The sequence below is a fragment of the Melanotaenia boesemani genome, chromosome 22 (genome assembly GCF_017639745.1).
Source record: "Melanotaenia boesemani isolate fMelBoe1 chromosome 22, fMelBoe1.pri, whole genome shotgun sequence".
Lineage (NCBI taxonomy): Eukaryota > Metazoa > Chordata > Actinopteri > Atheriniformes > Melanotaeniidae > Melanotaenia > Melanotaenia boesemani.
Genome location: NC_055703.1, coordinates 3,101,642 through 3,119,124, shown reverse-complemented (window position 1 = coordinate 3,119,124; position 17,483 = coordinate 3,101,642). Strand labels below are relative to the sequence as shown.

Here is a 17,483-nt window from a genome sequence, read left to right as displayed (position 1 = left end):
GGGACTTCCAGGGGGTTATTGATTTGTTTGTGTGTGTGTGAAATATCTCTGATTATTAAAATGATTTGATGTTAATTAGGAAAAAATTTCAAATACACACACACGAAACAAATATCTGATCATGAAGATCACCAGATGAAGCAAAATCATAAACAGAGTTTAAAGGCATGTAAGTGAAAGACACTGGATTAAAAAAAAAAGCGATCATGCAAAACATGATGCCACTGACCGTAACACAGCCATAATGATCACCGCACGAGAAATGTGGACAAACCAAGAAGCTTGAGGGGGGCATAAGGGTTAAGAATATGATTGTTCATAAAGAGACAACTTCTCTTCTTGTATTGGAACTTTTATTTTACTTGCTCAAACAAAACAATATATTAGCATGTAAGAAATGACTGATTAACATGTGAACAGTATGGTGAATGATTAAAGAAGAATTCAACTTAGTACAGTCAGAGCCACCTCACAGCTTCACTTCCCTCTGCAGAAAACTGTGTATACAAAGAAAAATGTTTCCAGCATTAAAGTGAAGAAGACCTCGCTGCAGGGGACCATAAAAATACTTTCATGTAAATAAAGGTAAGCTGCTAAACAAACTGTCCAACATCAGTGACATTAAAATGACATGAGGGAACATTGTAGTCATCTGGAGCTCTAAACAACTATTTTTTTTTTCTCTCTCTCTCTCTCAATTATATATATAGATATATATATATATAATGTGTGTAGAATTTGTGTGTAATTTATAAAATGTGTATAAAATGTAATCTCAGTGCAAACATGTGTTTTTTTTTTTTTTTTTTTAATGGGGAACAGTACCCAGTAGCAGTATCACTAAACTCTCCCTTCAAGTGATTGTGTGTAGGATGAAAATTTATTAAGACTAGTCGATAACTACATGTATTTATAATGACAGTTTCTACATTTTATTACTAGCAACTTCGGAACAAGGCACCAATCCCTTTACACAGAGCTCTCTTTGAAAACATTTCCCTGCTGCCACATCACCTTCTGTCTTTTTTTTTGTAATATTGTAAATCTATTGACAAAAAATATACAAAGAAAAAAAAGGCGACTTTGTTGAGAGTGATGATGCTCAGCAGGAGGCTTCAGGGTTAAATCCTTTGGTGAGAGAGCCACACTGCTGGCGGAGATGCTTCGGACAACTGCTGTCAGAGGATGTTTGATTGCTTTGCAAGTTTCTGTCTTAAAGTGCAATCACTTCTGTGGAAACACTCAATACAGTGAGCCTCTTAGCTGGATGTTTGCTTTTGAAAAAAGTGGATAAGAATATGAGTTAATAGTGTGAAGTGAACCTGAACCTGTGAACATGATGCCAATACTCCTCCACACTCAAATCAAAAGGCTATGGCACCAGTTCAGCTACATTGAGTCTAGAAATTCTGCTTTATGTTGTTTATTTTTCAAGGTATTTTTGACCCAGTCTCTATCAAATGACAGAAACTGACGAGGAAATTCCTATATGTGCTGTCTTACAGTATGTACGTCAAAGCCCTTAGACACAGTTTTACAGAATGACATCCAGGACGGGTGCTAGCAGCCAACAGCCAGCCATTGATGACAAACCTTTTTCTTGGACACAAAGTTTGAAATCTGGTCATAATCATAACAAATTGGGCAATTAGTACCTACATATTTCTAACTAAAACTGGGTTCAGCAGTAGGAGCATTTAGTTTAAAAGCAATTCACACTTAAAAAGCAGAACAGTGACTGTAAACTGTGGCTATGGTACACACACACTTGTTATGTGATACCAAATTTAAGGCTTACAAGTTTGTATATGATCTTCTGTATCTGGTACTGTTCATCACTTCCAGACCACTGTCTGGTTCAAGATGAGTATAAAAGTATTTGTCAGGTATTCTTAATGGTGTTTTTAAGTTGTCATTTCCAATTAAATAATTAAAAATGTGTTTATACTAAATTTGCACTAAAAAAAAAGACCAGGAATGTCCAACTGTGTTCATCACGGGCCTCAATCCTGCAGGTTTTATATGTATGCACGACGACTCACATTAAATGGATCTCCCCATCAGTTTGTCAAGGTCTGCACAAGTCTGTTAATTATCCATTCATTTGAATCAGGTGTGTTGTAGCAGGAAAACCTCTAAAACCTCCAGGATAGAGCCCCTCGAGGACCAGAACTGAACATCCCTGACAGACTTTTTATCTGCATGTCAGATTTCAACAGAGCTGATGCAGAATGGTGTGAGGTTGTGCTGAATAAATTGATTAGAGCTGATCAGTCACAACTAGGGGCCGACCGATATGGATTTTTTTTAAAGCCGATACCGATTCCAATATTTGGCAGAAAAAATGTCTGATTACCGATTAAATAGCAGTTTTTAAAAAGTATATAATGAATAAATTAACTTAATTTTTGGTTAAGTAACGCTTACACCAACAAATGTATGAATTACAGGCAGCACATTTTACTTTTCACAATATTTTGTCCTCATATGTTTAACTTTACAACAGAAACATTCAACTAAGCATTCAATAACTGGACAATTAAAATATATAACCTATGAATGAATTGCATAAATGAATGATGAATTAATTAAATATACCTTGTTTTGTACTTCTTGCTGATGCAAATTATAAGTAGGTTAAAGTACAGGTAGGAAAATATATATATGGCTTATATAACCAACATGAGTGACGTTAGCTAAACATTATTTATGCAGCCTTCTGATGCCCTTCAATGGTAAATTACATTTTCTTTACTCCAATATTTTCTTTGCCATGAAATATATCGTGGCATGTATCATATATGAACCAGACACACTTTTCTGAAATGTAAAAACAAGATGTCATCTTTGATAGGGTTGTATTTTATGTATAATGTCAGAAATGATCTGGTACTAGTTGTAACACATAGTGAGTCGCTGTTACAGCCGGTCACGTTGGTATTTTCTGACAAAGTAAAACTAAGGGAGACACCATGACGGTGGTGAAGACAGACTGTAATATTAATAAAGTTTTGGTGCTGCATTCACATCTCTCCTCCTAAAATACGCTTCAACCTGCAGCTGACGGACTGACGAACGCTCGTTCTGTACTCTCAGATATTTTATACATTTATGTTATATCTGCAGTTACTGACTACTCAGCTAATGCTATGCTAAATTGGGATAACAACAGCGATGTTTTTGCTAACATAAACAGGGAGCACCTTAAGCTAATTTAGCCCAATTTCAACAATGCAGCGTAAATAAAAAGCTGACCGACAATGAAGCACGCGTCACTCGTCATTACACATGGCAAATTGAGTTAAACTGAAACTGGACACATGCTGAGTCATTAATTTCACAACATTATTATAAACTTACCTGTCGGCAAGCTCCACTCGGCCTACTGCTTTAATATAACCTGGCTAGGTACTAGCTAACCTTGTCGAAAAGACGGGATGACTGTGGGATTTATTGGAGTCAGAGCTCCATCTAGTGGACAAAAGCTGCAAGGACATCATTCTGCAAGACGGACACTTAACAGCATTTACTGTTTTATCAGAAAGTAAGAATAAATCGGCGTATAATCGGGAAAACAACGGCCAATATCAGCCGATTTAATTGGCCTGACAATTTATCGGTCGGGCCCTAGTCACAACAGACTGGGCTTTTTGAGGGGAAAGAATTTAAAGTCTCTGAAAACTGTAACGTGGAATTTGAACTCTTATTTTGATCAGTGTTTACACATCAGCCTATCAAATTGTATCATATCCCTCTCAAGATGATTGAACATAGAGCTTTCAGATAAAGAAACTGAGCACTGAACTGAAAGAAGTGGGAACAAATGTGTTTTTTCCCAAATAAAGCAATACATAACACAGGGAAAATCCAGCTTTTTATGTAAAGGATTTGACAGCAGCAAGAAGAAAAAGGCCAAAAAAAAAAAAAAAAAAACCATCAGCAAGCACTGGTATAAGAGTAAATGGCACATTAATGTCCCCATATGGAAATCTTCTGTTACACATTTGGGTTGTTTGGTGCCTCTTTAAAAATTTTACTTAAGTTTAAAAAAATGTGGCTTGACATAAAACATCTTTAGATTTCCTTAGATGAGAGAAAAAAAAGTTTCATGAAACGCTGATGTTATTTCACATTAGCATTCAATTTCATAGAAAATCTACCACACAGCTGAGACACAGCAGCACTGTCCAACAGGAGGCCTGCAACGGACACACAGGCACCTAAAATGATGTGTGGTGGTGCTTCGGATAAATGCTACACTTATTGCTTATAATGCAGTTTCGTGGCAGACTTACGACCCTCGCTGTCAAACTGAGCACCTAAACATAACAGACAGGACAGACTGAGAGCAAAGGGTGAAGGAAAGTTTGCAAACCGAAACATGCAAGAAGGAAAAGTTCTATCTACATGTCTGGCTGTGTTTCACTTAGCTTGATGAGCGAAAGTTTGCTAGATGGCTATGAGTTTAATTTATTAACCTTCCAACAGTATGAACCAAGAAATAACTGGAAAGCATCTCACTTGAGGAGGGAGATGACGATTCTTCTGATTATAACTACAATCAAAAAAAAGACAAGAGGACATCCCATTTAAAACACTGGGTTATTGAATTACTTGATATGGCCATAGATCTACAGACAGACATGTTTAATAGATACTTTCACTCTAAATTAATGTATCTTTTTGTGAATATTTAGGTTAAAATAGTATTTGAGGAAGACAAGCTTTACAGTGTCCTGCAGTGGTGGACTACAGTCCTTCATACTCATTCATTCACACACCTACACATTCATGCACACATGCTACCCCTATCGCATTATGGGAAAAGTTTTTTATTTCCCTAAATTCTTCCTGTCTCCAAACCTTTGTAATAAAATGTTTGATAGTAAATCACAACAGCTCTGATTCATCGCTCTGTTCACTTATGGTTAATGGAGTATCAGTGAAGAGTTCAATATTGTTTGTTTTGTGTGTGTGTGTGTTTTTGTTTTTTATTGTAGGATAAATAGAGAGAAGCCATCTTTGCATAAAGACATACTCCACTTCTCTGCCAGACAATGCATTGTCCTCCAGGATACAATGTTCTCAGCAGGAGGGAAACTGGAAGGGTGAGAGGGGGAAGTGGAAAGCTAAAGTCTCACCAAATGGATCCTCAGAATCACAGTCTTCTGCCACCACCCTGTCCACTGCTGCTCTGTCTGACAGTGCTTCACCCTCCACTGTCTCCTATGTAGAACAATATGACTGCTGAAAGTCATCCTCTCCACCATTCTTGTTGTGTCTTCACTATGCTGTTAAACTGTCATATCTTAAATGGGCCATGGTGGTCTGTCAGGTCACGTGGGTGTAGATGCTGCGAGCAGGGAGCTGGATCCTCTATGCTGTGCTGGACTTGCCCAGCTCCTCCCTGATTGCTGAAGACACAGAGAACATAGACAATAATGCACAACAAAACATTTCCTTACCTTTAAGTTATCACCCTGCATCACTTTTTCATCCTTCAGTGTCAAAAAATATGTGGTTTACACCTTGATGGGATGTATTGTTAGAAAGGAGTGAACAATACATTAACACATGAACAGTGTAAGATTTTCGCTCTTCAGGCTCCTACAAAATTTGTAGACCATCCAAACTCTTTGGCTCACATATCTCAGTGAAAGAAAATACTTAAAAAGTCCATAACTGAGTGTTTTGTTTATTATTTCTTTGTTGTAACAAGGCTTCTTGGTAATAAATCTTGTACTGTTGGAAAGGTTGTTTTTTCCCTTTAAAGGTGTCATCACCTGGTCTTTCCATGTATCCACTGTCCTCTAAGTGTCTTTAAATATTATTTTGAAAACCTATTACACACATACAAAAAAAAAAAAAAAAAAAATCTAACATAGAGCTTGTTCTGACCCTTTGCTCATACCACAACTTTGTCTCGGGAGAGTTCATGCAAGCTTTTGACTAATTTAAATAATGTTAATGAGGTGTGCACTGATTGGCTGCAGGGAGGCCAGAGTCAGAAGGGGGGCTGGGCCAGTGCATGCACAGTGCATCAGACTCCAAAACACCAACAGCTTAGTGATGGTGAGCGAACCTGACCGCGCAGCAGCTTACAAAACTTTAGCCATGTCTGAACCAAACTCCGAGCCTGGGAGTGAAGATACCGAGAGAAGATAAAAAAGAAAACACGCGCTCATTTGTACATTACAGGGGGTTAAACTTTTAGGCTCATCCCTTAGCATAAGCGTTAGCATTAGCATTAGCTGTGTCAGTTTAACTTGCATTGATGGTGAGCTGCTCAAAGTTGGAATTGCCCCTCTTTCCAACCACTGGGTTGATGCCATCTTAGCCTGAAATTGTCCCAAATTACTGAAACATTCAGGTGCAAATAGATGGCAGAGATGCAGGTAGATTATTATCAAAAATTAATTCAATCCATTTGTCCCTGGTAGTTTTGTCCACTGCCACAGGGAGAATAAAAACATTTTGATGTTGGTTTTGGCAACGGACAACCGAGCGGTTGACATGGGAACGCCGTTTCCACATCTTCACACAACTTGTTGCTAATTAGGACTGCGGCAGGCTGAGCAGGTGGTTTTGGGCGTGGAAGAGGGGCTGGCTTATTCAAATAGCCTCCTGGGATGATGAAATCCCAGGAGCAAATTAAAATCACGCGTTTGCGAGAGTTTATTCCGGTTGGCGGTTCTGCTGTGAACAAAGACGGAAAAACTCGACTGTCTTCAAAAGAAAACTTTCAGGGACGTTAACACTTCAGTCCATTTTAACTTTAAATTGAGTCACATTTCTAATGAAAAAAATGAGCTGTGTTTGTGGATTATTTTCTTTAAAATGTTGCTAAATTTTCTCTGTCAATGCCAAACAGCTGGTTCTGCTATTGACTTTGTTTTGAGCTTCTGGTACCCCAGATGTTCATAATCAGGCACCAATCAGGCGGTGTATAGGCCCTTCACATGCTACCAAGGCTCCTGTTTGTTAAAAAAAGAAAATGTTAGGATGCTAGTAAGCCTTGTTCTTCAGACTTCAGTCCAATAACAACACCAAACAAGAGTCAACAGCAGAATCAGCTGTTTGTCATTGACAGAAGAGATTTAGCAACAACCCACATATTCAGCCCTGCTGCTAAAATGAACAGGTTTTCCAACAGTATAAGATTTATTACCAACAAGTATTGTTACAAGACCATACAAGAACTAATTTACTGACTTCTGTGTCTGAATTGTTTAATAGATCAAATAACAAAAAGACACCTTGGATAACCTGAACCTGCTTTGACTGACAAACCCTTCAAGAACCTAAAATGCAGGCGGTACAAGCTTCTGGTGTACATGGCTCGGCTCAGTAAGTCACAAAGAAATTCCAGTCTTGCTCATTTCAATTTGCTAATAAATCTCATGGTTTCTACTTAAACCAAGCCTGTCACCTTGTGACAGGATGGCAAAGGCTGGGAAATAAAAGACCTCGTTATCAGAGGAGACAGGTGTGTGTGTGGAACTATGCTGCATTAAACTGCTGGCAGACTGGAGTGTGTGTGCTGGAAGACTCATGTCATGCAGAAGCTTTGTGTAAAACTAAAAGAAAAACAACAGCCTGTTGCTGGAAAAGATTGATGCAGTGTACTTAGATCAGTACTTGAAAACAATTCAGATTCAATACTGGAGAGATCTGACAACTCGGTTTGTTTGTTAAGGGGTTAAAAATGATGATGTGGTTTCAGTGATAATTACCATCAATAAGCTCTTCTTTTAGTTTTGACAGCTCCTTCCTCATTTCATCAAGAATGTCCTAAAAAGAAAACCAAACACAGAGTCATATTTCAGATACACATATTAAATTTTATTAGAGCTCATTCAGGAGAAAAACCAGTCTTGCATTAACAAGCAGATTTCTTGGTCTCTTTAATTCCCCTCAGTCAGTAATGGGCTTTACCTCCTGAGGCCTAGTGTCCTCATACGAGGACATCACCTATTTGGTTGTCTGTGCCGTCATACTAAATTCTGGGTAACTGGAACCTGTTGAACACTTGGGGCGCATTCACACTGCAGCATTTTGCTCTGCTTCAATCAAACCGTGGTCAGCTTCCACGAATAGTCTGGTTCATTTGGGGCAGTGGGAACACCAACCGCATTCTGATGTGGACCAAAGAAGCAGACTCTGGTCTGGCAGACCATGTTATTGCTGCTATTTGGTGGTTTCAGAAGAGATTTTATTTTTCAATTTAAAATTACATCTCCAAGACAAGTCAAACTAAAGCTCAGGTCTCGCAAGGCTCAGAGATAAAGGTTAGTTAGGTAAAGGTTCTGCCAACTGGTCAAAAGAGAGTCTTTGTCTGGTTTACTAAAACAGCTAATCCCTGCAAAGGAAATCCCCCTGGGCCAGTTCAAAAAATCTAATCTGGATAAAAGCTATCCGGATTTCGTAATCCATTTTTTCTGGACGGTGGATCACGTAATCTGGCTTACTTTTACCCCGGTTGTTCATAGCAAAATAGAATTGGATCACCCTGATCCAGAATCCTGTTTTTCAGGATCACGAAATCCGGATTTCCAGCATGTAGATCAATAAAGGCTGCCGGCCATGTGAAGAACAACAGGAAGTAGAGACGGTTGGAGACGTGATCCAAGCTGATTTAGGAATCTGGATTTCCCTTTTGAACAACCCATTTTTAAGATTTGATCCTATCCGATAATGGAAATCAGATCGGATTACATTTGAACAACCGGTCCCATCATATTAGACCCAAAGACCAACTTAACGACACCAAGACATGAACAAACTGTCAGGAAGTGTACAACAGTACTATGAACCTGAAGTTTAAACCCTAATCTTCTGCTTCCAAAGTTCACCACATGAGACAATGACCAGTGTGCACTGCAACAAATTTTTGCCAAGTGTCATCTGTCTCCCAGTCTTACCAATATGACCAGCTGTACTGACAGATAGGCAGGAGTTTGGAAGACTTGACTTATCCAACAGCCTCATTCTCAGTGGGAGGAGCTGCTCACACCTACCCACATCCCACGGCTCAACTGCCTGCGCCATCTCTACCACTTGGTTTGGCTATGTAATACCAAAAGCAGATGCTTGTTATCTCATTACCGTTTCAAATTTAGACTATTGTTCCGATATTATTTACTGTCTTCCAAACCATTTGTTTAAAAACATAGATTATTACTAACATGGTCCAAATGACAAGAAAAATTTAAATGATTAAGCTAAAACTATACTGGACCCTGAAAGAATAACAGTCCAGAATAATGAACATTTTTATGATTAACTTCTTTATATATTCTATCTGTGCTACTAGCATCCAGGACAAAGTAAAAGATTCAGAAAGAACCCAAACTGTGATAGAAACATATAAACTGTGCGGCTTCTCACTGCAAACATGCCATGTGCATTGTGTGTACTTTGCTGAACTGTGGCATTGTGCCACAGGCCTTTCTGTTGCATTGATGCTGCTGTGCAGCTACTGCCTGCACAGTCTTTTCAGAGAGCCTTTGCCTTTGTTAATGGCCGTAAATAGACGTTTGTGTAGACTTTCAAGTTTCTGTGCAATGTCAGCACAGAGGTGTATGAGCAGCTAGGGACAGAAAGCAGTACTAAGGGTTGGAAAAACAGACAGGGGCATTCAGAAAAATTGCCAGCTTACATTTCATGATTGAACTATTTTATCACTAAGTCAACAATAATTCACAAAGGATGGAAACATATGCTTATTAAGAAAGCTAACTCCAGTCCCAATACAAGAGAAAATGTTCTCTTGTCTGACTCTTCAATTTGATCCGGTCGTCTTCAACCAGCAGCATCATCTGCAGACCTGGTTAACACAACTCATTTCCTGAAGTCCAAGAAAGGCCGATAAAGAGCAAAGTGGAGCCAACCTTCAGTAAGTTAACAGTCTTTTACTGACACTTTAAAAAAGTAATAAATAACGTGCATTTCTACAACTTCACAGATAAAAATATATACAGATTTTGTTTTTGAACGTGTTAAAGCTGCATCAGGACTAACGGCTTGTTTTGCTGCAATAGTTTTCTATTCAACGCGACTCAAAGTTAAGGATATTCTGGTTTTTGTATGATGTCAGAATGAACCTAAAACCACGTGTAACCTTTCCAGGTGAAAGTTATGTCCAGCTGATCAGTGTGTAAGTATTTATTTTATGTGGATCTGAATGTTGGATCCGTGATGATCTCCCAGCACAGTCTGATCGACAAGCTGGAAGTGATTAACATGTCCAGGTTCAATCCAGGACTGGTCTGAACCTGGTGGATCCACCTCCTGCATCAGGGAACTGCAAACCCAGAGCGGGACGTAGGAGGACAGAACCACTCCTGTAGACCTGGAACAGCTCAAGTCTCACACTGTTTACTAGTAACTGATGATCCACATTTCTATCCCTACCATCTCGTTCTATCCTTCCTTCTGCTGGGATGAAATGAAGACAGATAGCTGCTTGAAGTTTTATTTAAGGAAATAGTTTATTTCTTTATGACTGTTGCTGGATCTGTTGATAAATGACACATTTCTGTTTCTAATCAGCTTCATTTAAAATAAAACTTTGCTCTGAATAATCAGCCGTGTGTTTTATCACCGTTAGAAAAAAATAGTTTAACAAGATGAACAATTTATCTAAAACGGAATTATAATATATTCTGTATTTGTACTGAAGTGATGAATGATAGAACATGTACGTAGAGAGTGATGCTCTGATCCTCTGACATGAATCTGATCTGTACATGATAAATACATTCTGTAAGGAATAGACATTTAAAGACACTCGATCCAGACTAGATCAGCTTCAGGATCAGACCCGGTCCACCTCCTCCTACTGGATCCAGACCAGATCAGCCTTAGGATCAGACCCGGTCCTTCTCCTTCTGCTGAATTCAGACCAGATCAGCTTTAGGATCAGACCCGGTCCTTCTCCTCCTTGGTTTGGGAGCTGGTAAAGTCTTGATAAGTCTTTATAGAACTGGTAAATGACCGGGAACTTTGAGAAAAAAATAATGCCATGATTGCTTCTACATTCACCCACCATCCATCTACCTGTGGTATCTGTTGGACATTTTCAGGCTCCTCAGACCATTTCCATAAATGCACCTACAGTGGCTTTCAAAAGTATTCATACTCCTTGAACTTTTACACATTTTGTCACGTCACAACCACAAACATAAATATATTTTATTGGAATTTTATGTAAAAGACCAACACAAAGTGGCAAACAATTGTAGAGTACAAAGAATATTATACATGGCTTAACATTGTTTAAATAAATAAAAACTGAAAAGTGCAGTGTGCAAAGGTATTCAGCCCCCTTTGCTCTGAGTCTAACCAGTTGTCTTCAGACGTTGCTTAATGATTGCTGAATGATTGAATGTTGAATGTCGAATATAGTCCACCTGTGTGAAATCTAATTTCAGTACAAATGAAACTGTTCTGTGACACACTCAGAGGATTGTTAAGAGAAAAGTGGAAACAAACGGCATCATGAAGTTCAAGAAACACACCAGACAGATCAGGGATAAAGCTGTGGAGAAGGTTAAAGCAGGTTTAGGCCATAAAATGATTTCCTTTTCCTTTGAACATCTTATAGAGCACTGTTCAATCCACCATCTAGAAATGGAAAGAGCATGGCACAACTGCAACCCTACCGAGATATGGTACCTACATTTCCACCTAAACTTACAGGCCGAACAGGGAGAGCACTGATCAAGGATACATCCAAGAGTCCCATGGTGACTCTGGACGAACTACAGAGATCCACAGCTCATGTGGGGGAATCCATCCACAGGACAACTATTAGTCATGTGCTGCACAAATCTGGCCTGTATGAAGTGTGGCAAGAAGAAAGTCTTTGTTAAAAGAAAACCACAAGAAGTCCTGTTTGCAGTTTGCCAGAAGCCATGTGGGGGACACAGCAAATGTGTGGAGGAATGTGCTCTGGTCAGATGAGACCAAAATTGAACTTTCTGGCCTAAATGCAAAACACTATGTGTGGCGGAGAACTAACTGAACTGCACATCACTCTGAACACACCATCCCTACTGTTAAACATGGGGGTGGCAGCATCATGTTCTGGGGAACGGACACGGAAGATGGTCAGAGTTGATGGAAGGATGGATGGAGCCAAATACAGGGCAATCCAGGAAGAAAACCTGTTCTGCAAAAGACTTGAGACTGGGGCGAAGGTTCACCTTCCAGCAGGACATTGATCCTAAATATAAATCCAGCGCTGCAGTGGAAGAGTTTGAAACAAAACATTCATGTGTGAGAAAGGCCCAGTCACAGTCCAGTCCTCAATCTGCCGCTGTTCACAAACGTTCTCCATCTAATCTGACTGAGCTTCAGCTGTTGAAGTACAGAGGTGCAAAGCTGGTAGAAACATTTTCCAAAAGACTTGCAGCTGTAATTACAGCAAAAGGCGGTTCCACAAGGTATTGGCTCAGGCGGGCTACTTTTACACACCGCACTTTTCATTTTTTTATTTATTAAAAAAATGTAAAACCCTGTATAATATTCTTTGTACTTCACAACTGTGTGCCACTTTGTGTTTATCTTTCACATAAAATTCCAATAAAATATATGTAATGTTGTGGTCGTATTGTGGCAAAGTGTGTAAAAGGAGTATGAATATTTTAGTAAGCCACTGTATGCAATGGAAAGCGAGAACATGCGTGTGCATTACTGGCTTATTTTCTCATGACTAAAGAAGTATATTTTACATTTCATTAAAGTTATCACTTTAATACATGCCAATTAATTAAAAACAATCATAACTGTTACACATGCATTGTTAATGTGAGCACACGTCCTCATGTAGACGTCTCTGAGAGCTAAACAATAAAAAGAGAACATGTCCGGGTAAAAGAGGAGGTCTGGTCACCCTGTAACCCAGTGATCCCCAACCCTGGTCAGAAAGGCCCACTATCCTGCAGGTATTACATGTTCACCTGCTGCAACACACCTGACTGGATGTCTAACAAGCTTGGAACAAGTCTTCTATTGAACCATTATTTTGATTCGGGTGTGTTGAAGCAGGGAAACATGGAAAGTCTACAGGACAGTGGGCCTTGAGGACTGAAGTTGGGGATCCCGGCTACAACCTAATGTCAGATATGTTTACATCATGTTTACATAGCATTTCACTTCCACACTGCTTCTCATTAAAACTCTCACAGCTGGTGTCACGTCTCAGGTTCATTAGTGTTGTTAATAAAGCAGCTACACGCTAAACAATACGACTCAATAAAACATGCTGAGCTTTACTGACTGGTTTTACTATAGCTTCATGATGCCACCGTTTATTGTGTTAAACTGTACCAAAAGAAGGTATGTTTGATCCCCGATAACATAAAAAAATGTAGCATGTAGACTAAGCTACAATCAAAGCAATAAAACAGGTGTCATATAAGAACTAGATACAAACACAGACATCAGTAAATGTCAGACTGACCTTTCACCAACATTGAAGTCTTCATGCTCAAATTCCTTCAGGACCAGCTTCTTGCTTGGAGTCTAACTCCAAGTCCTGAAGGTCCTGTTCCTGTCTGTTTATTTCCTCCATTACGCTACAATCAGCTGTTTGACCGTGAAGAAGTTAAAAGTCTGAGGTTTTTAAGCCTCCTCTAGAAAGTGGAGCGGAGTGATGGGCGGTGCCAGCAGCTTGTAAATGTTTTGCACTCATATTTTGCTAACCTTTCATGTGAAAAATGGCTGTACGCTGATACTCTAAATGAGTGGCTGCAGCTCAAACTGCAGCTGAGATATGCAAGTTATGGAACCAGTGTGGATGTTCTAAGGGGGGTTTCAAATGTATGGCCTGTGGGCCAAAAACGGCCTGTTGGAGAGTCCAATCAGGCCCGTGGGATAAATTTGACACAGATGACATTAAAGCATTTTTTTTAAACTTTAATTTCTAATTTGTCCAACTGAGGGTGCATTTTTTTATGTTTAAATTCAAAATATTAGCAAAGCCTGCAGTAGACTGGCGACCTGTCCAGGGTGTACTCCACCTCGAGTCGCTATTAGCTGCTGGGATTATTTCAATGCAGGGACATGGTATTGGAATAAGAAGGTACAGAAATTGGATGGACATATCCAAGGCAAAACTGTTTAAACTGCACTTATTTTTCTCAAGAAATTTAAAGTTAATAATTTTTCATTCACTCTGAACCGCTTAGTCTGTTAAAAGTCGCGGGTAAACTGGAGCCTATCCCAGCATTAACAGGTGAGGAACACCTGGACAGGTCACCAGTCCATCGCAGGGTCAACACATAGGGGACAAACAACCATTCAACCATCCAACCATGTTGTTTTCATCAACGATACGATGATGAATTTATTTTGTTGACAAACTTTTTTTTCACGACGAGCTAAAAATGGCTCTCTGATGACAAAACATGAAGGTACGTTTGTGAGATTTCGTTGACAAGATGAAAATTTTCAAGGGCTGATTGTCCGACATTAAAAATACACGATATTTCTGCCTGTTGTGAACGCAGTCTGTCAGTCATGCTGCACCTTGGCCACGCCCACCACCTGATGTTCAGCACACAGACAAGCAGTTTATTCTTTCATAGATGAATCATGGCGGCAGCGTCGACGAAGGGGTTTGGTGGAAGCGATGAAAACATATATGGACATATTTTAACTATAATCCATCATAATTTCACTGGCAGACCAGGTCAAGTTGAGCATGTGTTCCTCATCCTTTGCTCATATTTTGGACATGTGTGTGTTCAGGGTGGAGTTTTACACTTCAGAAAATTCTCAGAAATAAAGCCACAGTTACCAAAGTCAGGATGTTGTTGCTCTTTGCTTTTTAGGAGTAATTGATTCTACAGCTAGAACTTTTTCTGTGTAAAGCATCACCCTAAGTAGATCAGAAAGTATCTGCTGTTGGTTGGAAACCTTCTAAGTCTAAAACCATTCCTTTTAATTTTGTTATTATTGATGAAAATAACCAAACAACAAGCTCACAATGTGTTGCTGTATGTTAAACTTATAGATCTGCTATTTTCTTGTGTGACGTGTTTGTATGAAGTCGGGCATCAGTTCATGAAAAAAGGTGAAATATAGAAATAAAAGTTTCTGTCCAGCAGCAGGTAAGTAAAACACGGCAGCTTTTCATCCCTGTTGATGGGAAAGTCTCGGCTAAAGCTGTCAGTCTGGTAAAGGACCTGGTTATTATGTAAAAGCATTAAGGTTAACTTCTTTTATAAATTACTTTTTATAACCTGTCAACCTTGATTCCACTTTTTAATACGTATTATTGACCTAAATTAATTTGTAAAAACTAATACTTTTTTTTATTTTATTTGACCAAAACCTTTTTGGGTTTTCGTCAATAAAACTGGACTAAAACTATCAAACTTAGAAATTACCAAAATGTGACTAAAACTAATAAACATTTTCGTCCTAATGACTGAAACTAAGACTAAAACTGAGGTGCCTGCTAAAAACAACACTGCTCCAAACTGCTGGAGGTCAGAAATGAAAATAATGGTTCAACACATAAAACTCTGCTTGTATGAAGCTGGAATACATCCCATTTTTCATGTTGTATATTGATAAAACAAAGAAAAAGAAACAAACAAGTCTCTGTATTAAAAATATCCCAAATGTTCACTTACCTGTTTCAATTTGTCATAATCAACGGCTTCGATTGGCACACCGTTGGCACTTATGGATGAAGTAGGTGTAGGAGTGGCTTTAGGTCTATCCAAAAAGACAATGAACACAAAGAGTTAATAAATGAGCTGTAAATGCATGTTTTGGTCTTCCTTTAATCACTTTAAACCAACACCTGAATTTATATTAGTGTTCCAACTGTTTACCTTGTAACAGAGCACATACATAACACATACATTCCCTACTGTTGTTTTAAACATGACTAAAACTGCCACTGAGTATATTTCAGAATCAATACAGAATGCAAACTGTAGAGATGGCCAGCAGGCAGTTCGCTTGTACATTTTGTGACTGTCAAAACAACTTGATCAGTGTCCTGAAGTTTGTTGTTAGTATCATTGTAAAAGACAGAAAATTTCTTGTATAAAATGTAAAAGCAAAAGATATTAAGCTGTTAACTGTAGCTAGAAGCCACATCCTGTACAAAAACTGCTTGACACACAGCCCGACATGCATGGAAGCACACATGAAAGCAAACAAGGTTCTCAACCATGTTTGAAACTTCAGACAACAAAAACACATCGTCATTACCTCTGCAGCTCTTCTGGTAAGTTTGTACTTTTGCATGTAAAGTAAGGGACCTACACTCACCCAAATGCTCAGTCTAACTATTTATCCATCTACATGTCTGCCCTGCCCACCCGCCCCCATGTGAGCAGCCTGGTCCTTTTCAAGCATGGGTCCAGCACAGGTCTGGGGTCCTAAGGGTTCTCTTGCAGTATCAAAGCTGAGATCTTTATTGTTGTTTCTGGTGCTGTGAGAATACAAAACACTGTTTCTGTTGGGGGTGATTAGGTCCCAGTATAAAAAGCTGAGGTAATTCATGCAGCATAATGGACTCCACCAAGGCTGTTCCTTTACACCGACCCTGTTTACAGTCAGGGAGAGGACAGTGTGAAGTTTGGGAACCTCAGGACTGCATCTCCACTGTTGGCTTCTCTAGCCATGATCTCCATTATGTACTGAAGTGGTTCACAGCCAGGTCAGAAGAGAGCAAGTCAGCAGTTAACCCCTCCAGATAAAAGCATGGATCGCAAGCAGAAAAGGGTGGGGGCTCTTTTGCATCAAGAGGATGAAAATAAGTATCTGGGAGGATGGAGCAAGAGGTGGACAGACAGATCCTTCCCGGTTTTTGTCTGTGGAAATGGGGAAGAAAACATTTGTATTGACTCGTCCAATAACCTGGACCGATTGGTGGAAACAGGACTACCGAGTGCTTTTACCTACATAAGGTTTGTGGATCATTTACCATTTAGTAAGTGATTTTGATATAAAAATGGTAAGATGGTAGATTGCATTCGAAAGGGTTTACATATTTTTTGCATTTATCATTTATCTTTTAAAAACTTAAATATTGCAGGCAGCAGCACAGCTTTGTAGAATTGTGCCTTTTGTTTTCCCCACATGACTGGAGGAAAGCACAGTTGGTATCAAGCATGATAGAAATCATGATGATAGAACAGCCAAACATTTAGAAGTGTGGCAGAAAGGTGAGAATAAAGAAAGTTAAATGAAATAAGCAGCAGGTCATTAAGAAGCTAGAAACAAAGAAAATATGTTTCTAGTCCTTAAAGTCTGTTTATTGGTGGAGGTGAGAAAGTGATTAATTTGAGCAGCTTCTGGACAATCAGTGTTTTTTTTAACTCTTATACTATTTACAGAGGGAAATTTAGTCATTATATAATCATACTTTGAAAGCATGTCATATTTAGGACGATTTATGGCAAGTATTTCTCCGCTCATGTCTTTGTGATCCACACATTAAAGTTACTTAAAAGATG

At 39.0% G+C, this 17,483-nt stretch overlaps 1 protein-coding gene across 7 annotated transcripts in view; it reads right to left on the bottom strand.

The window, feature by feature from the left end:
* Positions 1 to 1,018: 1,018 nt before the first annotated feature.
* The window catches only part of enah (ENAH actin regulator), a 145,571-nt gene continuing 129,106 nt past the window's right edge, over positions 1,019 to 17,483 (bottom strand). For all 7 annotated transcript variants that reach the window (XM_041975830.1, XM_041975829.1, XM_041975828.1 and 4 more), the window contains 3 exons: positions 15,645 to 15,729; positions 7,734 to 7,791; positions 1,019 to 5,414 (listed from right to left, as the gene is read on the bottom strand). In XM_041975830.1, the coding sequence (XP_041831764.1) occupies positions 5,377 to 5,414; positions 7,734 to 7,791; positions 15,645 to 15,729 (181 nt within the window). In that variant the 3' untranslated portion in view covers positions 1,019 to 5,376. The remainder of the gene's footprint in view (positions 5,415 to 7,733; positions 7,792 to 15,644; positions 15,730 to 17,483) is intronic.